General features: G+C 45.2%; 2 protein-coding genes across 5 annotated transcripts in view; one reads left to right on the top strand and one right to left on the bottom strand.

The window, feature by feature from the left end:
* LOC117340282 (kin of IRRE-like protein 1) overlaps positions 1–22,474 on the bottom strand; it is a 378,740-nt gene that overhangs the window by 181,452 nt on the left and 174,814 nt on the right. The window lies entirely within an intron of this gene.
* LOC117340379 (spore wall protein 2-like) lies at positions 16,532–20,501 on the top strand. Its single transcript, XM_033902141.1, has 2 exons — positions 16,532–16,546; positions 16,893–20,501. The coding sequence occupies exons 1-2, from the start codon at positions 16,532–16,534 to the stop codon at positions 20,499–20,501; spliced, it is 3,624 nt and encodes a 1,207-aa protein (XP_033758032.1).

Raw genomic sequence — 22,474 nt, 5'->3', positions numbered from 1 at the left:
TTTTAATGATGATGTTACATACTGAAACCTTTCAAGAAAGTAATGACTGAAAGTTTGAACATTAAAACAAATACAATGAGAGATCTTCAATAGCTTTAATTTTCACTTTAAAGATAAAATAAAAATTCTCTGGTATTAGGGGCAAAATAGATTTACATATGTTCTGAAATCTTCCTACTCATGTCCAATTTTACCTGAGGGATTGCTCCCCTTTTCCTGTAATTGTTCTTTGAAAATAAAGATGTCAAATTACAAACAATTCTGAAACTTTATGATTTGGACTTAATACAATCCTATCTCTGACTGGTAGAAAAAGCCTGCATAAAGCATAGTTTACTATGACGGGGGATGTGTTTTTGTGGAAACATTTTTCACCGAAATGATAATACGTGACACTTTATAACTAAGGTCTGCAGTAGTTTTTAGCCAGATTTGAAAAATACTGATCTAACAAGATCAAACTTCAGTTGTTCAGACGAAAGCTGAAGTCTACGTCCCAGCAAATCTGTGTTTATTTTTTCCATAATTTTGTTTTCTTTCATGAAGAGAGAAAAAAACAGCATGTCAAAATGAAAATCTCAGACAATGTTTTTCTCTTAAACGACACATTCTTATGGTTTTGAATTCCGTCGGCTGTTTCCAGTTATGTACACGGTGAAACAGAAAGTAACTCTCAGAATGATATTTCTCGACTGTAGTGCATACATCAAATTACTATGTCTAACTGGAGAGAAAAAAAAACACAGCTTAGGAACAGCAACTTACTGTAAAACAAAAACAGTATCTTATACGCCTGTCACCAGTTCAGTTGTTCTAAATACCTTTCATTTAAAATCTCTGTTTTACTCTCTGGCAGCCACTGAACCTGCTCCTTTAGGAACGGGATTGAGGGGTATTTTTATATGTCAAATAACGTATCAGCTGTCACAGTATACATACATATTTCATGAAGACTTGTTTTTTTCACAAATTGGTTGCTGCCTACATGTATAAATCAACATACAAATAACTCATTTTATATCGAAACTAAAAATTTATAACACTTGTCTGCCTGATTCAATAAACTGATAACTCTTAAGAATAATTGTGAAATTTGGATGGAAAAAGCTTTTCCGTTCAGTAGATAACTGATGGAAGCTATGGATCTACTTTCTGCTGTATTTTACATCAATGTTTTATGAACACTGCAGCAGACTGTGTAGATTGATATGTTCTCAGATTTAGGAAAACCTATCTTACTCATCGTATCAGAGATATTTGTGTCAGGGTTATCTCCCTTTTCAGTTTCTGTTATTTTTCATTCCAATGATCCAATGAAGTTTCTTTTATTTTGTTTTAGGTCATAATAACCAAATACAACTTACCATTCTAAGATGATATTTTATGAGGCTTTAAATTTGGAATTTGGATTTTAAAAGGAGGTGTATTTAAGCCTTAGTTTTATACAACATTACTCTCCACGTCACAGTAAGCTAACATACACCCTGAAGCCTCCATGTCACAGCAAGGTAGTGTTCAGCTTTAATTATAAGTCTCCATTTCAGAGTAAGGAAGCATACAGCCTTAAGTCTTCATTTCATTGTAAGACAGCATACAGCCTTAAGTCTCCATGTCACAGTAAGGTAGCATAACCCTTTCATCTTGATGTCACAGTAAGGTAGCATATAGCCTTAATTCTTCATTTCTCAGTAAGGTAGCATACAGCCTTAATTCTTCATTTCTCAGTAAGGTAGCATACAGCCTTAATTCTTCATTTCTCAATAAGGTAACATGCATGTCACAGTAAGCTGTCAAACATTAGACCTATATGATTAAAACATAAACTCTATAAAAACTATCACTCTTCTTCAACATTAAGTAAAGAATTGAGACCAATTGAAAATGATAACATTCTTGTTCTAATGACCAAATAAAAAACTAGCAAATTCACATAAAATTTTGAATAAATGAAATAAAATATCAAATTGCATCACAAATGACTAAACCAATGAAAAGGTCAGGAAAAATCAAGGTGATATTTTGATGTTTTAACATTTAATCATCAAAATATAGGTAACCTTTAATTTCCAAAGACAATGATGTTATTACTTTTTCAAAAAAATTAAATAAATATTTTAAACATTTCAAAGTTGAATTTCAAAACAGTAGTTGATAGAGGATCAGATTTTGGACAATGGCATGTCAGGAGGTGTATGTTGCCGTGGAGACAGGTAATGACAGGTGAAATAACTGTCTGATGCCATCTGTCATCACCTCCATCACAGGGGGAGGCTTCAGTACAATAGGATGTTTATGTCACTGGAACACAGGTAAGAGGCATAATGGGCCTGTTCAATTTGGGTAAGAGGTATAATGGGCCTGTTCAACGTGGGTAAGAGGTATAATGGGCCTGTTCAACAAAGGCAAGAGCGATAAATGGCCTGCTCATCTCAAGTAAGATGCATTATGGGCCTGTTATCTCAGGTAAGATGCATTATGGGCCTGTTATCTCAGGTAAGATGCATTATGGGCCTGTTATCTCAGGTAAGAGGCATGCTAAATTATGGAAAGAGGCAGTAAGGGCCTGCTCAACTGTTGTAGGAGGCATCATGGGCCTGCTTTACTTTGGTAAGAGGAATAAAGGGCCTGTTCACCTTAGGACAGAGGTATTATGGGCCTCCTCATCTCAGTAAAGAGGCACCTGCACCTGTTACCTACACGAAAAATCTTAATTACAGAAGAGACATCAGTAAGTCAGGAAAAGCTCATCTCAGTGGTGAAGTGACACATAGGACCTGCTAACAGGATGAACAGGCATAAAAGACCTGTTCATCTCAGGAAGGTTGGGTGAAAGGTACAATGCTCATCATCCAATCACAGAGATTGAATACCATAGATCTTAGGGACTATAAACTGTCTCAAACTCATCCTAATCAGATATTTAATACCCTAGATGTTTGTTTGATAAGTTCTTGGAACAGAGGAAGGTAACATGGTCAGAAAGAACTTGATCAGAGGTGGGCTAGAGATGGGCCAATCAGAGGTGGGCCAGAGCTGGGCCAATCAGAGATGGGCCAATCAGAGGTGGGCCAATCAGAGGTGGGCCAATCAGAGGTGGGCCAATCAGAGGTGGGCCGATCAGGGGTTGGCCAATCAGAGGTGGGCCAATCAGAGGTGGGCTGATCAGGGATCCGCCAGCCTCTATTTTATTGTACTTGTAGGATAGAAATGAGCATTAAGAGACCTTGGTCTCTCAGCTATCAATTATTTTTCCTGATCGGATAACATGCTGGAACCTGGATGTCAGTGCCTGTGACATAAGACTTTCTATATATGGTATATAGTCACTGTACCTTATATAGCCGGATATAGAGGGCGGCTTAATTTCCATGACTCCCTGACATTCCATCTATGTCCAAACTTATTTTAAAGTTGCAGGTTTTCAGATATTTCTGACATTTGTTTTCTTCAAGAATAACATCAGGATTGGGTTATAGATTTATAACTAATCAGGAACAAATCGTGTAGGCAATATTTCTATTTTTATCTTGACAAAAAAACCATGAAAATAAATAAAACAAATTAAGTCGGCACTAGACAGGAAATGTTGTACCTCAAAAATACCCAGACACCTTGGAACATGTAAAGGATTTGAGTACCCCTAATATTTATTGAGTGTTTATATATATATAGTGTGTTTTCCCTGTCAATATATTTGAGGTCAATATTTGACACAATTCCCTATGGAAAAAGGTAGAAACCATGCCCAATTAAGGAACCAAATTCCAAATTTTATTTTTTGAAATTGAAAGACAATTTTTAAGATAAACTTCATACAATATTCCAGACAGACAGACAGTCATCGTGAGGTGATTCCAATATACGCCCCCTAACTTCTTCGCAGGGGGTATAATTATTCACGGCATTGGTCAAGCTATCAGGCCTATAATAACAATACACGTAGAAGGAATATACTTCTGTGACTAGTTAAAAAATCTTTACCATTTTCAAGGAATGAGAATGAAAGAAGATTCTGTGATATAACCTCAGTAAAAGTATTCCTCGACAGACATACAATAATACATGATGCTGACAGATAAACATACACATCTATATTGTATTAAAAACTGACAAATCATTAAACATGTAGAGATGTAAATGAGATATCTTCCATTAGTCCTTAAAGCGATCATGTCCAGTTGGTAATAATAACTTGGGTCGTGTTTGTCTGTGAAGGTACTCTTAATATCCCGTTTATCTAGCTAATTTGTTTTCTTCTCTCCATTCCCTTTGTAATGACATCTAGTTAACGCTGAATCATTGGAATTCCAGATTCATTAATTCCGCTGTTTCATATGCGAACTCCTTCACATGCATGCATGCAAATGCACGTGATTGACACTCGTCCCTTTCGCCCTAATGAGACCCTTTGGTTTTACACAGGAAATGTACGAGATATAAAGCCTTTCCTGAAAAGGCAATGACAAATCTTTCTCCTGATCAAATAAACCTCCACTTGACCTTTTAGTGACCAAACTGCCCAATGGTCATCTACGAAAGAAATCACTCTGTTCGGGTAAAATCCTGCGATGATTGAAAAGTCTGCGCTAGGTTTAAACCAACTGAAATGATTTTGTTTCACTTTTTCTCATTATGATCATTGCCTTGTTTTATTAATTTGGATCCAATGTCAGCTCTACACTGGAAGGTCACGAACTCAAGTCTGATATATATAGGAAGATCGTGACCTGTGTTTCCATGACAATATTTGTGCTACAGGAAAGTTTGGACAGGAATATAAAACAGAACTACTACTCTATAAACCAATATATTTTACTATATATACTGCTGGAATTTTGAGGTACAATTAAAACATGACAACACTCGACCATTTATGACAATTTATTTTGAAGGCTAACTATATTATTATACTGTATTATATATTACATTATATGTTTGTGTTTTTGATAATGGAAAGGTGTTTTTTTGTTATTGATAAAAAGGCTGAAGTATTATTTTATCAGTTTCATTATTTAAACAATCAAAAATGAAAATAAAGGGCACTGGTTTCATTTTGAATAATCACCATGGTGATGGAAATGAAAAGATTCAAGGTTAAGGAAGGAGGGAGGGTGAGTGGGGGAGGAAGGTACAGGGAGGGTGAGTGGGGGAGGTACAGGGAGGGTGAGTGGGGGGGGGAGGAAGGTACAGGGAGGGTGAGTGGGGGAGGAAGGTACAGGGAGGGTGAGTGGGGGGAGGTACAGGGAGGGTGAGTGGGGGGGGAGGAAGGTACAGGGGGGTGAGTGGGGGTAGGTACAGGGAGGGTGAGTGGGGGAGGTACAGGGAGGGTGAGTGGGGGGGAAGGTACAGGGAGGGTGAGTGGGGGGGGAGGGAAGGTACAGGGAGGGTGAGTGGGGGGGGGAGGGACAGGGAGGGTGAGTGGGGGGAGGAGGAAGGTACAGGGAGGGTGAGTGGGGGGGGGAGGAGGTACAGGGTGGAGGTGGAGTGGGGGGGGGAGGAAGGTACAGGGAGGTTGAGTGAGGGAGGAAGGTACAGGGAGGTTGAGTGGGGGGGGGAGGGAAGGTACAGGGAGGTTGAGTGGGGGGGAGGAAGGTACAGGGAGGGTGAGTGAGGGGGAGGAAGGTACAGGGAGGGTGAGTGGGGGGGGGTAAGGTACAGGGAGGTTGAGTGAGGGAGGAAGGTACAGGGAGGGTGAGTGGGGGGGGGGGGGAAGGTACAGGGAGGTTGAGTGAGGGAGGAAGGTACAGGGAGGTTGAGTGAGGGAGGAAGGTACAGGGAGGATTGAGTGGGGGGAAGGTACAGGGAGGGTGAGTGGGGGGGGGGAAGGTACAGGGAGGGTTGAGTGGGGGGGGGAAGGTACAGGGAGGGTGAGTGAGGGAGGAAGGTACAGGGAGGGTGAGTGGGGGGGGAGGAAGGTACAGGGAGGTTGAGTGAGGGAGGCAGGTACAGGGGGGGAGGGGTGGGGGGGGGGGGAAGGTACAGGGAGGTTGAGTGGGGGAGGAAGGTACAGGGAGGTTGAGTGAGGGAGGAAGGTACAGGGAGGGTGAGTGGGGGGGGTAAGGGAAGGGACAGGGAGGGTGAGTGGGGGGGGGGAAGGTACAGGGGAGGTTGAGTGGGGGGGGAAGGTACAGGGAGGGTGAGTGGGGGGGGAAGGTACAGGGAGGGTGAGTGGGGGGGAGGAAGGTACAGGGAGGGTGAGTGGGGAGGAAGGTACAGGGAGGGTGAGTGGGGGGGGGAAGGTACAGGGAGGGTGAGTGGGGGGGAGGAAGGTACAGGGAGGGTGAGTGAGGGAGGAAGGTACAGGGAGGGTGAGTGGGGGGAGGAAGGTACAGGGAGGGGTGAGGGGGGGGGGAAGGTACAGGGAGGGTGAGGGGGGGGAAGGAAGGGAATAGGTGAGTGGGGGAGGAAGGTAAAGGGCAGGGGTGAGTGGGGGAGAGGAAGGTACAGGGAGGGTGAGTGGGGAGGAAGTACAGGGAGGGTGAGTGGGGAGGAAGGTACAGGGAGGGTGAGTGGGGGAGGAAGGTACAGGGAGGGTGAGTGGGGAGAGGAATGGTACAGGGAGGGTGAGTGGAGAGGAAGGTACAGGGAGGGTGGAGTGGGGAGGAAGGTACAGGGAGGGTGAGTGGGGAGGAAGGTACAGGGAGGGTGAGTGGGGAGGGAAGGTACAGGGAGGGTGAGTGGGAGAGGAAGGTACAGGGAGGGTGAGTGGGAGAGGAAGGTACAGGGAGGGTGAGTGGGGGAGGAAGGTACAGGGAGGGTGAGTGGGAGAGGAAGGTACAGGGAGGGTGAGTGGGAGAGGAAGGTACAGGGAGGGTGAGTGGGAGAGGAAGGTACAGGGAGGGTGAGTGGGGGAGGAAGGTACAGGGAGGGTGAGTGGGGGAGGAAGGTACAGGGAGGGTGAGTGGGGAGAGGAAGGTACAGGGAGGGTGAGTGGGGAGAGGAAGGTACAGGGAGGGTGAGTGGGGGAGGAAGGTACAGGGAGGGTGAGTGGGGGGGAAGGTACAGGGAGGGTGAGTGGGGGAGGAAGGTACAGGGAGGGTGAGTGGGAGGAGGAAGGTACAGGGAGGGTGAGTGGGGGAGGAAGGTACAGGGAGGGTGAGTGGGGGAGGAAGGTACAGGGAGGGTGAGTGGGGGAGGAAGGTACAGGGAGGGTGAGTGGGGAGAGGAAGGTACAGGGAGGGTGAGTGGGGGAGGAAGGTACAGGGAGGGTGAGTGGGGGAGGAAGGTACAGGGAGGGTGAGTGGGGGGGAAGGTACAGGGAGGGTGAGTGGGGAGGAAGGTACAGGGAGGGTGAGTGGGGGAGGAAGGTACAGGGAGGGTGAGTGGGGGAGGAAGGTACAGGGAGGGTGAGTGGGGGGAGGAAGGTACAGGGAGGGTGAGTGGGGGGGGGGAAGGAACAGGGAGGGTGAGTGGGGGAGGTAGGTACAGGGAGGGTGAGGGGGGGGGGAGGGAACGGGGAGGGTGAGGGGGGGAGGAAGGGACAGGGAGGGTGAGTGGGGGAGGAAGGTACAGGGGGGGAGGGGGGGGAGGTAGGTACAGGGAGGGGGAGTGGGGGAGGAAGGTACAGGGAGGGTGAGTGGGGGAGAGGAAGGTACAGGGAGGGTGAGTGGGGGGAGGAAGGTACAGGGAGGGTGAGTGGGGGAGGAAGGTACAGGGAGGGTGAGTGGGGGAGGAAGGTACAGGGAGGGTGAGTGGGGGGAGGAAGGTACAGGGAGGGTGGAGTGGGGGAGGAAGGTACAGGGAGGGGGAGTGGGGAGGAGTACAGGGAGGTGAGGGGGAGGAAGGTACAGGGAGGGTGAGTGGGGGAGGAAGGTACAGGGAGGGTGAGTGGGGAGGAAGGTACAGGGAGGGTGAGTGGGGGGAGGAAGGTACAGGGAGGGTGAGTGGGGGGAGGAAGGTACAGGGAGGGTGAGTGGGGAGGAAGTTACAGGGAGGGTGGTAGGGAGGAAGGTACAGGGAGGGTGAGTGGGGGGGAAGGTACAGGGGGGGTGAGTGGGGGAGGAAGGTACAGTGAGGGTGAGTTGGGGGAGGAGGTACAGGGAGGGTGAGTGGGGGGAGGAAGGTACAGGGAGGGTGAGTGGGGGGGGAAGGTACAGGGAGGGGAGTGGGGGGAGGAAGGTACAGGGAGGGTGAGTGGGGGGAAGGTACAGGGAGGTGGTGAGTGGGGAGGAAGGTACAGGGAGGGTGAGTGGGGGAAGGAAGGTACAGGGAGGGTGAGTGGGGGGGAGAGAAGGTACAGGGAGGGTGAGTGGGGGAAAGTACAGGGGGGTGAGGTGGGGGGGAGGAAGGTACAGGGAGGGTGAGTGGGGTAGGAAGGTACAGGGAGGGTGAGTGGGGGGGAAGGTACCGGGAGGGTGAAGTGGGGGGAGAGGTAAAGGGAGGGTGAGTGGGGGAGGAAGGTACAGGGAGGGTGAGTGGGGGGAGAGAAAGGTACAGGGAGGGTGAGTGGGGGGAGGTACAGGGTGGGTGAGGGGGGGGGTAAGGTACAGGGAGGGTGAGTGGGGAAGGAAGGTACAAGGGGAGGGTGAGTGGTGGGGGAAAAAGGTACAGGGAGGGTGAGTGGGGGGAGGAAGGTACAGGGGGGGTGAGTGGGGGAAAGGTACAGGGAGGGTGAGTGGGGGAGGTAGTACAGGGAGGGTGGAGTGGGGGAGGAGGTACAGGAGGGTGAGTGGGGAGGAGGTACAGGGAGGGTGAGTGGGGGGAAGGTAAGGGGGAAGGGGTACAGGGAGGGTGAGTGGGGGGAGGAAGGTACAGGGAGGGTGAGTGGGGGGGGAGGGGAAGGTACAGGGAGGGTGAGTGGGGGGAGGAAGGTACAGGGAGGATGGTGGGGGAGGAAGGTACAGGGAGGGTGAGTGGGGGGAGAGAAAAGTACAGGGAGGGTGAGGGGGGGAGGAAGGTACAGGGATGGTGAGTGGGGGAGAACGGAAGGTACAGGGAGGGTGAGTGGGGGAGGAAGGTACCGGGAGGGTGAGTTAGGGGAGGGAAGGCTACCGGTACCGAGGTGAGTGGGGGAGGAAGGTACAGGGATGGTGAGTGGGGAGGAGGTACGGGAGGGTGAGTGTGGGGGAGGAAGGTACAGGGAGGGTGAAGATGAGGGGAGGATAGGTACAGGAGATGTGAATGTGGGGGGAGGAGGTCAGTAGGTGATTTGAGGCGGTAAGTTACAGGATCGTGTGCTAGATGGGGGGCAGATATGTACAGGGAAGGAAAGCTTTGGAGAGTGGGGGTGGGGGAGGGGGGAGAAGATTTTGTCAGAGCTGTCTGCCTCCAACCTTTTCAGCTCTAACAAGTACAGTCACTAACACCCTCAGTGTGATGTGAATTAAAATGTGAATCCCTGAGGGGACTCAGTTTTCATTCCATCCCTGGAGAGGCCCCAAGAGACAAAGCAAATCCAGTTATATTTGTTAAAACTAATCAGAGCAGTACACATTTATAAGGGGCTCCTTAGGGGAATTCTTACTTGTAATTCCACAGATTCCCTTAAGGGGTCCACAGGGAACATTACTGGTCAGCTGATATTTCAATCAAGGGATCACTTAGTGATAATTGTCAGGATCTGTTACTGCGACCTTTGAACCCTGCTGATGGTCAAAAGAAGTTTATCTCTAAATTTGCGAGTGGTGATTGGAAGGGATTAGTTTCGGCCATGTTTCAATCTTCAAGTGTGATATGATCGTGTTTACTAATTAACCAAAGATGACCTTTCTCATAAAGGTGAAATAATGACCATTGAATTTTATCTTCTTGTTTAGAGAGCTTGAAAATAAATTAAGCTGTATAATGAAAATGGTGATAGGGGGAATAGTTTGTCACTTAACCAGAATTACTCCATAATCTGACAGGGACTCTTCCATCATCAGCACGAAGCAGTGATTACTAAACCTGGGATCAGAGAAATGCATATTGGTGAAACAGGAATAAACAACCAGACTTGGACTCAAACTTCGAAACTTAAGACAAACCCTCCTACAATTTGAGTTACCTAGCCATCAGTACTCAGCCCAATCCTTCCTCCTTCCTTCAACAGTTTTCAACCCCAAATACACAAACAAGACCCTATACCACGTCTGTGGGTATTTAGTTAGGCATCCAATGTAACAGCTAGGAGAGAGGAAATGACCCGGCCGAGACTGGAACCTGGACCATCTGAACTCCTCATGGAAACTCAATTTTCGAGGTGCATTATTTGTCCAAATGTGTAATCTTTATCCGGGGCTTTTTCTCACTGGTTTGGGATGGGGTCTTTTTGTCTCTTTTTGGGAAGAAAATTGGTGAATTGGGAAATATTTTTTCATAAAATTTTGGGAATTTGGCTTTAAAATGAAAAAATTCCAATTGGGAATTGGGCCCATGAATGGCCCTAAAAGCCCTCAGAAAAAGCCCTGTTATCTTAATTGTGATTAAAATAACAAAATTGTGTCAAGTAAGTAAAGGACTTAAAAGGCTGCATTTGCAATGAATAACCAAAATTTCAACTGAACTCCTATAGACATGGGTGGGCTTATTACCAGACATGGGCTTATAGGGCTTATTGTCGGATACATTATGTCATTGTAAGATGTACCTAAAACATTCAACATGTTATACATCAAACATTATCTTAACTCTTGTGTATATCAACAGAGTTTTCAAACTTTATGACATTAAAAAGTAACTTCAGAAAATATAAATTATGATAAATTTATACATGTATATAGAAAAAAAACACAAAGGAAAGACCATCTTATGTTTTCAAAGTTGTGAAATACCTAACCAGCAAAGGAAAAGTGTTTTTTACAATAATACAGTTAAACTGTCTGTTTAGAGAAATCTGTCGACACTTTGTCAGCCGATCATTGACTGAGCCTAGTATTAGAACACACTTAAAGTCAATTTGTTAATTATTCATCGCAATCTTATTTACAGTTTAGTTCTGATGTACTTTACAACCAACTACACTGTAATTCACGTTTTATTTGTATGAAAATCTTACCATTTAGAATTATCTGCCGGTAAACTCTGTTACAAGTATAATGAATACGTACTGCCAACACGGAGGTAATTTACTCCAACCTCGTGTAGAGGAATCTCGTCATTGCGTCGTCACAGAGAACTTTTTATCTCACACACACCGATATTGCCTCAATAGTACATCAGCCCACTAATAAAATTTACGTTTTGTATTCAAACAGACTTTACATTTATTTAACTACTAGTACAAAACCCACATTAGTAGAACTATTGTTTTTATATTGTCACGGACATTGACACTACGCTACTAGTACATTGGATTATAAGTACGAATTTGTTTATTTTTTCATTGTTACAGACTCGTACATTAAGCTATTAGTACATACTGTAGACCAATATAAGTACAAGTTTATTTTTTCATTGTTACAGACTCGTACATTAAACTATTAGTACATACTGTAGACCAATATAAGTACAAGTTAATTTTTTCATTGTTACATACTCGTACATTAGACTACTAGTACAAAGACCCATATAAGAACTAACTTATTTTTTCATTGTTACAGACTCCTACAATCTTACTGGTAAGAACAGTTACTTGAACTGAACATGATGGCAACCAGAACTTTTTACTGGATGGACAGAAAGACAGATAGAAGGAGGGACAGAGGGAGAAACAGGGAAGGACAGATTGATGGATGGAGGGATTGACAGATGGACAGAGGGACAGACAACAGAAATTGTATGATAAACTAGACCTTGTACTGAACATGATGGCAACCAGAACCTTTTACTGGATGGACAAAAAGACAGAGGGAACAAGGGAGGGAGGGACAGAGGGAGGGACAGAGAGAAGGAAGGATGAACGGAGGGACAGAGGGACAGACAACAGAAACTATATGATCGACTGTCTGTCAGAAAGACCCATCTATAAGTTTGAAAAGAGTAAAGATTAATTATGAAAAATTGAATAAATTTACAGAAATCAATTAAAACATCTTTTTCCATTAGGAGTATAACAGGTACTGATCTATTGATTCCAAACCAGATATATACTATTGTTGTCAGTGTCTGTAACATGATCTATTCCTCCAGCTCTCGCGTCTATGAAACAGTTTCTATTTTAATTTAGGGTTGTTTCCTCATTCTTTATAGTCGGTAGGTGTTTATGTGGTCAGATTTCTGAGTATCATAAACTGACATGAGTTATCTCCCTTCTCATGTAAAATGGTTAGATTTAATGAGAAATCTTACTCCTAAAAACACTTAACTGAATAGATATTGATATTATCTTATAGGAAAATACAACAGGGAAGGGGAGGGAAGGGGACAAATGGGGAGGGGAGGGGATAGGAGGGGAGGGGGCTGGGGAGGGGAAGGGGATAGGAGGGGAGGGGGCTGGGGAGGGAAAGGGGATAGGAGGGGAGGGGGCTGGGGAGGGGAAGGGGATAGGAGGGGAGGGGGCCTAGGGAGGGGGAGGGGATAGGAGGGGAGGGGGCTGGGGAGGGGAAGGGGATAGGAGGGGAGGGGGCCTGGGGAGGGGGAGGGGATAGGAGGGGAGGGGGCTGGGAGGGGAAGGGGATAGGAGGGGAGGGGGCTGGGGAGGGGAAGGGAGGTGTTTCTGTGATTAAAAAGAAACAGGAGGCAGGCAGGGAGGACAGGGAGAGGTTGGGAAAAAAATGTACAGGTATAGATTTCCAAACAGAAAATATGTTTTCTGTGTTTTTTTAGCTTTCATGCCTGCTGGGTTTTTTTTATGCTGAAAATGAAACCTAGACTGTATATTACTTGAAGTTCTGTGTTATCAACAATTAACCATGCTACATAACACCCACCTTGATATTTCTAGGTACGTTCTATTGTGTAGTAACAGGTAAGTCAATGAAACATGAAAATGTTCAGTAGGGTATACTAAGTGTAGGAAAATCAATATAAGTACAAAAATAATCAATAAACATAGCTCATTTACATATAATTAATTCTCTACAACACTAAAATTTTAATGAATCGAGGGCTGCTACTCCCAGGTGACTGAAGACAGGTGAACCAAGTCACCCTGAGAAATTACATCCTGTCATTCCTATCTTCTGGAATGAGATGTTCCATTTGACTGCTCTGGAGCAGTCAACTGATATGTATAGGGTTGTAAAGATGTTATGTAATTGAGATATCAAATGTAATGAAGTGTACCTGAATTGTATTGACCACTATTATCAGTTTCCATGGTAACAAGAACATGATCATTTACACAAATCAATATGAATGTGGTATCAGGTTTTAAAGTACAGATTACACAGGTACCTGTTACTGATATCAAAATCTCAAACTCTTCAGGTATATAGGCCAAGTAAAAAAATATCTGTTTTTCTTTTCAAATTTCTCTTTTAGAAAAAAATCTTTTTTCGTCTAAAAAAAATCTCTCTTGGTGTTTCTAACATGAAATCTGACAAACAACTTAAATCTTAAATCTAATAGCATTAAGTTTTTACATCACAATAAACAGCATAACTCCTTAAGTCTCCATGTCACAGCAAGGTAGCATACATCCTTAAGTCTCTATGTCACAGTAAAGTAGCATACAGCCTTAAGTCTTCATGTCACAGTAAGGTAGCATACATCCTTAAGTCTCCATGTCACAGTAAGGTAGCATACAGCCTTAAGTCTCCATGTCACAGTAAGGTAGCATACAGCCTTAAGTCTCCATGTCACAGTTAGGTAGCATACAGCCTTAAGTCTCCATGTCACAGTAAGGTAGCATACAGCCTTAAGTCTCCATGTCACAGTAAGGTAGCATACAGCCTTAAGTCTCCATGTCACAGTAAGGTAGCATACAGCCTTAAGTCTCCATGTCACAGTAAGGTAGCATACAGCCTTAAGTCTCCATGTCACAGTAAGGTAGCATACATCCTTAACTCTCCATGTCACAGCAAGGTAGCATACAGCCTTAAGTCTCCATGTCACAGTAAGGTAGCATACAGCCTTAAGTCTCCATGTCACAGTAAGGTAGCATACAGCCTTAAGTCTCCATGTCACAGTAAGGTAGCATACATCCTTAAGTCTCCATATCACAGTAAGGTAGCATACAGCCTTAAGTCTTCATGTCACAATAAGGTAGTATACAGCCTTAAGTCTCTATGTCACAGTAAAGTAGCATACAGCCTTAAGTCTTCATGTCACAGTAAGGTAGCATACATCCTTAAGTCTCCATGTCACAGTAAGGTAGCATACAGCCTTAAGTCTCCATGTCACAGTAAGGTAGCATACAGCCTTAAGTCTCCATGTCACAGTTAGGTAGCATACAGCCTTAAGTCTCCATGTCACAGTAAGGTAGCATACAGCCTTAAGTCTCCATGTCACAGTAAGGTAGCATACAGCCTTAAGTCTCCATGTCACAGTAAGGTAGCATACAGCCTTAAGTCTCCATGTCACAGTAAGGTAGCATACAGCCTTAAGTCTCCATGTCACAGTAAGGTAGCATACATCCTTAACTCTCCATGTCACAGTTAGGTAGCATACAGCCTTAAGTCTCCATGTCACAGTAAGGTAGCATACAGCCTTAAGTCTCCATGTCACAGTAAGGTAGCATACAGCCTTAAGTCTCCATGTCACAGTAAGGTAGCATACATCCTTAAGTCTCCATGTCACAGTAAGGTAGCATACAGCCTTAAGTCTTCATGTCACAATAAGGTAGTATACAGCCTTAAGTCTCCATGTCACAGTAAGGTAACTCACACCCTTAAGTCTCCATGTCACAGTTAGACAGCATACATCCTTAACTCTCCATGTCACAGTAAGGTAGCCTACATCCTTAAGTGGCATGTCACAGCAAGGTAGCATACATCCTTAAGTCTCCATGTCACAGTAAGGTATCATACATCCTTAAGTCTCCATGTCACAGTAAGGTAGCATACAGCCTTAAGTCTCCATGTCACAGTTAGGTCCCTTATGAATTTGCAGCATGATCACAGCATAAATGTAGTATGAATGTAGCATGGAATTGCAGCATGAATGAAGCATGGATGTAGCATGATGCCTAATTTGCCCCACTTTATATTCTTACGTAGCATACAGCCTTAAGTGTCCATGTCACAGTAAGGTAACATACAGCCGTAAGTCTCCATGTCACAGTAAGGTAGCATACAGCCTTAAGTCTCCATGTCACAGTAAGGTAGCATACAGCCTTAAGTCTCCATGTCACAGTAAGGTAGCATACAGCCTTAAGTCTCCATGTCACAGTTAGGTAACATACAATTAAGCTTACGTCTCCAGCACACTTCCTTAATCAATCCTCTGGTCAGGACCCGTTATCATCAATTCATTATCTACATTATCACCATGCAGTAACTAGGATTTTTATGCTTTGATGAACCAATGAAGGAAAGCATATCCTATCAAAAGTCCTTATTACAGAAAGAGGAAGAACAGTGACTATATGACCTGATATTATATATATAATTGAGTATACTGTTTTATCTGTATACGAGGGACTTCAGATATTCTCTGTATAACCCCTGTAGATATACAGCCTAACTGTAGTTCCTTAGGTGTTTGTCCTTGTACAGGTGAGACTTTTGTCAACTAATCTTGGACAGGTGTTTCCTGCCTTCTAACTACTGTAGTGACCTAAATCTCTTTCCAGTAGTTGTATTTTAATGGTTTCATTGCCAATAAATTGTAGAATTTATTCAAGATCTGTAACAGCTTTACCTCAGTATACAGTAAAATGCATTAGGTTGATTGTGATGTACCTGGCGGGAGTATGTCCCCCCTCCCCCCCCCCCCCCCCCCCCCCCATAGCAGATGTCGCCTGCCCTAGACTTGTCATCATAGCTGCATGACGTAGCAGGTGTTCTCACATAGAGAGGAAAATTTGGTCAACGGAAACCTCACAGAGTCAGTTGGACAGATGAATGCACGGACAAATGAACACATGGGCAGATGAACACATGGACAGATGAACACCATGCAGCTTTATTCAGATTACCAAAAGCATGTGATAGAAATTAATCTCCAGATCAAAACTTATTATATATTTCATATTCCATACCAACAGAGTTACAATCACCAAATCAGGCCTTTCATATGAAATTTCATGTGTAAATTATTTTTTGATATCTGCATGACTTTATACAACAGGGATACAAATGCATTATTCTTTCTGAAAAAGTTTTTATAGAAAATTTCTTTTTAAAAAAAATTTTCTACCATAAAGTACTACACTATATGAAAATAAATATCAAAAAAAATTACCAATAAAACTAATTGTGTGAAGCATTTTTATCTGTAAATGATTTTTGTCAATAAACCACCTGTCAATATATATCTGTTGTCACATACATACATCTGCTGGACAAAAACCCCAATAAAGAAGAAATATATACCATATATCATATGTTAAACGTCACTCCAGTTACACAGATATAACCCTACTCCAATTTATACAGCAGATGATAGTCTGTACGCCTTATAAAGGGGAGCGATATCCGTGTCAAAAACACCCGCAATGATCAGCTGTCACGATTGTCGAGTTAAAAACATCAACACATTTATCCTGTATTAGTATTACAAAGGTGTATCAATGTCACAAATGTTGGTAGGACAGCCTTACATTGATCTAGCTATTTTGTTCTCCCTGAAGCCGAGTGGTGGAGCTGTGGGCATGTTTATAGCTTCTCATACAGATGATGATGATGGAGAGGAGAGATGATAACATTGATTGTAAACGATTTCCTGTCTGTTAGTTTACCACTTAGATAAAGATACTTATGGCAGCTTATTTACTGATATGATTAATAACAGATTATAACCAGTAAATTGAGGAGTATATCTGTCACAAAGTTTACTTATTAATTAGTAACAGATTGATAGTTTTTTCTCTGAAATGTCTCCTTTTTCATTAATATTTATGTGAAAAAACAGGGAAACACTTCTGCTGACAGGACAGGGATACTTGGGGTTCTCCTAACCAGGCCAGAGAGTGTCCTGACAGGGATACTAGGGGTTCTCCTAACCAGGCCAGAGAGTGTCCTGACAGGGATACTAGGGGTTCTCCTAACCAGGCCAGAGAGTGTCCTGACAGGGATACTAGGGGTTCTCCTAACCATGACAGAGAGTGTCCTGACAGGGATACTAGGGGTTCTCCTAACCAGGCCAGAGAGTGTCCTGACAGGGATACTAGGGGTTCTCCTAACCATGACAGAGAGTGTCCTGACAGGGATACTAGGGGTTCTCCTAACCAGGCCAGAGAGTGTCCTGACAGGGATACTAGGGGTTCTCCTAACCAGGCCAGAGAGTGTCCAGACAGGGATACTAGGGGTTCTCCTAACCAGGCCAGAGAGTGTCCTGACAGGGATACTAGGGGTTCTCCTAACCAGGCCAGAGAGTGTCCTGACAGGGATACTAGGGGATCTCCTAACCAGGCCAGAGAGTGTCCTGACAGGGATACTAGGGGTTCTCCTAACCATGACAGAGAGTGTCCTGACAGGGATACTAGGGGTTCTCCTAACCATGACAGAGAGTGTCCTGACAGGGATACTAGGGGTTCTCCTAACCAGGCCAGAGAGTGTCCTGACAGGGATACTTGGGGTTCTCCTAACCATGACAGAGAGTGTCCTGACAGGGATACTAGGGGTTCTCCTAACCAGGCCAGAGAGTGTCCTGACAGGGATACTAGGGGTTCTCCTAACCAGGCCAGAGAGTGTCCTGACAGGGATACTAGGGGTTCTCCTAACCAGGCCAGAGAGTGTCCTGACAGGGATACTAGGGGTTCTCCTAACCAGGCCAGAGAGTGTCCTGACAGGGATACTAGGGGTTCTCCTAACCAGGCCAGAGAGTGTCCTGACAGGGATACTTGGGGTTCTCCTAACCAGGCCAGAGAGTGTCCTGACAGGGATACTAGGGGTTCTCCTAACCAGGCCAGAGAGTGTCCTGACAGGGATACTTGGGGTTCTCCTAACCAGGCCAGAGAGTGTCCTGACAGGGATACTAGGGGTTCTCCTAACCAGGCCAGAGAGTGTCCTGACAGGGATACTTGGGGTTCTCCTAACCAGGCCAGAGAGTGTCCTGACAGGGATACTAGGGGTTCTCCTAACCAGGCCAGAGAGTGTCCTGACAGGGATACTTGGGGTTCTCCTAACCATGACAGAGAGTGTCCTGACAGGGATACTAGGGGTTCTCCTAACCAGGCCAGAGAGTGTCCTGACAGGGATACTTGGGGTTCTCCTAACCAGGCCAGAGAGTGTCCTGACAGGGATACTTGGGGTTCTCCTAACCAGGCCAGAGAGTGTCCTGACAGGGATACTAGGGGTTCTCCTAACCAGGCCAGAGAGTGTCCTGACAGGGATACTAGGGGTTCTCCTAACCAGGCCAGAGAGTGTCCTGACAGGGATACTAGGGGTTCTCCTAACCATGACAGAGAGTGTCCTGACAGGGATACTAGGGGTTCTCCTAACCAGGCCAGAGAGTGTCCTGACAGGGATACTAGGGGTTCTCCTAACCAGGCCAGAGAGTGTCCTGACAGGGATACTTGGGGTTCTCCTAACCAGGTCAGAGAGTGTCTTGACAGGGATACTAGGGGTTCTCCTAACCAGGTCAGAGAGTGTCCAGACAGGGATACTAGGGGTTCTCCTAACCAGGCCAGAGAGTGTCCTGACAGGGATACTTGGGGTTCTCCTAACCAGGCCAGAGAGTGTCCTGACAGGGATACTAGGGGTTCTCCTAACCAGGTCAGAGAGTGTCCTGACAGGGATACTAGGGGTTCTCCTAACCAGGCCAGAGAGTGTCCGGACAGGGATACTAGGGGTTCTCCTAACCATGACAGAGAGTGTCCGGACAGGGATACTTGGGGTTCTCCTAACCAGGCCAGAGAGTGTCCGGACAGGGATACTAGGGGTTCTCCTAACCATGACAGAGAGTGTCCGGACAGGGATACTAGGGGTTCTCCTAACCAGGCCAGAGAGTGTCCTGACAGGGATACTTGGGGTTCTCCTAACCAGGCCAGAGAGTGTCCTGACAGGGATACTAGGGGTTCTCCTAACCAGGCCAGAGAGTGTCCTGACAGGGATACTAGGGGTTCTCCTAACCAGGCCAGAGAGTGTCCAGACAGGGATACTAGGGGTTCTCCTAACCAGGCCAGAGAGTGTCCTGACAGGGATACTAGGGGTTCTCCTAACCAGGCCAGAGAGTGTCCTGACAGGGATACTAGGGGATCTCCTAACCAGGCCAGAGAGTGTCCTGACAGGGATACTAGGGGTTCTCCTAACCATGACAGAGAGTGTCCTGACAGGGATACTAGGGGTTCTCCTAACCATGACAGAGAGTGTCCTGACAGGGATACTAGGGGTTCTCCTAACCAGGCCAGAGAGTGTCCTGACAGGGATACTTGGGGTTCTCCTAACCAGGCCAGAGAGTGTCCTGACAGGGATACTAGGGGTTCTCCTAACCAGGCCAGAGAGTGTCCTGACAGGGATACTAGGGGTTCTCCTAACCAGGCCAGAGAGTGTCCTGACAGGGATACTAGGGGTTCTCCTAACCATGACAGAGAGTGTCCTGACAGGGATACTAGGGGTTCTCCTAACCATGACAGAGAGTGTCCTGACAGGGATACTAGGGGTTCTCCTAACCAGGCCGGAGAGTGTCCTGACAGGGATACTTGGGGTTCTCCTAACCAGGCCAGAGAGTGTCCTGACAGGGATACTAGGGGTTCTCCTAACCAGGCCAGAGAGTGTCCTGACAGGGATACTAGGGGTTCTCCTAACCAGGCCAGAGAGTGTCCTGACAGGGATACTTGGGGTTCTCCTAACCAGGTCAGAGAGTGTCTTGACAGGGATACTAGGGGTTCTCCTAACCAGGCCAGAGAGTGTCCTGACAGGGATACTAGGGGTTCTCCTAACCAGGTCAGAGAGTGTCCTGACAGGGATACTAGGGGTTCTCCTAACCAGGCCAGAGAGTGTCCGGACAGGGATACTAGGGGTTCTCCTAACCATGACAGAGAGTGTCCGGACAGGGATACTTGGGGTTCTCCTAACCAGGCCAGAGAGTGTCCGGACAGGGATACTAGGGGTTCTCCTAACCATGACAGAGAGTGTCCGGACAGGGATACTAGGGGTTCTCCTAACCAGGCCAGAGAGTGTCCAGACAGGGATACTAGGGGTTCTCCTAACCATGACAGAGAGTGTCCGGACAGGGATACTTGGGGTTCTCCTAACCAGGCCAGAGAGTGTCCTGACAGGGATACTAGGGGTTCTCCTAACCAGGCCAGAGAGTGTCCTGACAGGGATACTTGGGGTTCTCCTAACCAGGCCAGAGAGTGTCCGGACAGGGATACTAGGGGTTCTCCTAACCAGGCCAGAGAGTGTCCGGACAGGGATACTTGGGGTTCTCCTAACCAGGCCAGAGAGTGTCCTGACAGGGATACTAGGGGTTCTCCTAACCAGGCCAGAGAGTGTCCTGACAGGGATACTAGGGGTTCTCCTAACCAGACCAGAGAAGCCTGCTCCTTCAACACTACGTTCAAACCACCCTGCTCCATCCCTTTTATATATAACTAACAGTTTCCTATCAGAATGTTTTTTACCGTATTTATCCAACAATAAGCTGTATTGTAATCCCCCTATTAAATATAGTTATAATGACATAATACATTTGCTCTTAATCATCTGATGCTAAAAGGATTTTAAGTTGTTTTACCTGTAATTGATGTTGACCTCTGCTGACCTTGAAGTAAGGTGCATTCATTTGATTAGATCAGAATTACCTGCCTGTCATCTACCTGTGTAATTGTCTAACAGGTACGGATGTTGACGTATGTTTGGCGTAATTAACGCAATATCCAACAGCTTATTAAATCCTTCATTCTTTATTTGAAAGAGTAATTATCAAAACAGAGAACTGATGAAAGAAGCACACAATGGATTATAAGCCTATTACCTGTCCAAGCGTTTACCTGTATAATTATCAGACAGGTACAGACATTGAAAAGGTAGACTTCGGTTGAATCGTCATGGAGATTACAGTCACGGTAACAATAGCGCCAGACTCGCGACACACTACTGTCTCACATCATACGCTATTGATACGTCCGCCAACAACACGCCACTCAATATATAATCCTGGAGTCCAGCCCGTATCCTTTCTATAGTGGAGGAAATAAACACGGCCTATTGTCTACAGGACAAGACATTACAAAGCTCTATCAAGTGATCGTCAATAGTGTTTGATCAGTAGACCCTGGGACAACAATACCCCGCTATAATAACCAATACGATCCACAATAGTGAGATTCCACAACACTAGCTACCTAACTCTTACACGGATATTACATATTGGTCTCAATAGTAAATTCCTGTGAAAAGTAAAACTATAGAATAAAAATAAAGAATGATTTATTCTTATCCAAAAAAAGTTAATATGGTAACCAATCTGTCAGATACATAAGTTACTATGGTAACCAATCTGATATATGAATAGTTAATATGGTAACCAATCCGTCTGATATTATATTTAGTTACTATATATCTAACCTTAACATAGAGAAACCAATATATCTGACAGCACGGTTACCACAGTAACCAGTATATCTGACAGAACGGTTACCACAGTAACCAGTATATCTGACAGAAGAGTTACCACAGTAACCAGTATATCTGACAGCACGGTTACCACAGTTACCAATATATCTGACAGAATGGTAACCACAGTAACCAGTATATCTGACAGCACGGCTACCACAGTAACCAGACAGTAACCACTTTATCTGACAGCATAGTTACCACAGTAACCACTTTATCTGACAGCACTGTTACCACAGTAACCACTATATCTGAAAGCACGGTTACCACAGTAACCAGTATATCTGACAGAAGAGTTACAACAGTAACCACTTTATCTGTCAGCACGGTTACCACAGTAACCACTTTATCTGACAGCACGGTTATCACAGTAACCAGTATATCTGACAGAAGAGTTACCACAGTAACCAGACAGTAACCACTTTATCTGACAGCACGGTTATCACAGTAACCACTTTATCTGACAGAAGAGTTACCACAGTAACCACTTTATCTGACAGAACAGTTACCACAGTAACCAGTATATCTGACAGCACGGTTACCACAGTAACCAGACAGTAACCACTTTATCTGACAGCACGGTTACCACAGTAACCACTTTATCTGACAGCACGGTTACCACAGTAACCACTTTATCTGTCAGCACAAAATGACAAATGACCAAACAACTCAGAAAGTTGCACTGTCATGTCCTAACATATCTCTACCAAACAACTTAGTATGCATTAATTCTAACAACCTGTCGACTTGGTACCTTGTATATATAGACCAGGATTGGATGTTACAGATGCTAAACAGACGATATAGACACACTAAACGGTGAAACATTCCGTCTGGCCTTGTTCAGTGTTGGTAGATCAGGAGAAATAGATCTGATTGCTAAGGTTAGATAATTCTATAAAACTTCTTTGCCTCCCCTGGTGATAACTACTAAATACCATTAGGTAGCCCCC

This window comes from Pecten maximus, chromosome 13, assembly GCF_902652985.1.
Source record: "Pecten maximus chromosome 13, xPecMax1.1, whole genome shotgun sequence".
Taxonomy (NCBI): Eukaryota; Metazoa; Mollusca; class Bivalvia; order Pectinida; family Pectinidae; genus Pecten; species Pecten maximus.
Note: the sequence above shows the minus strand (reverse complement) of the source record. Positions and strands in the feature narration are given on the sequence as shown.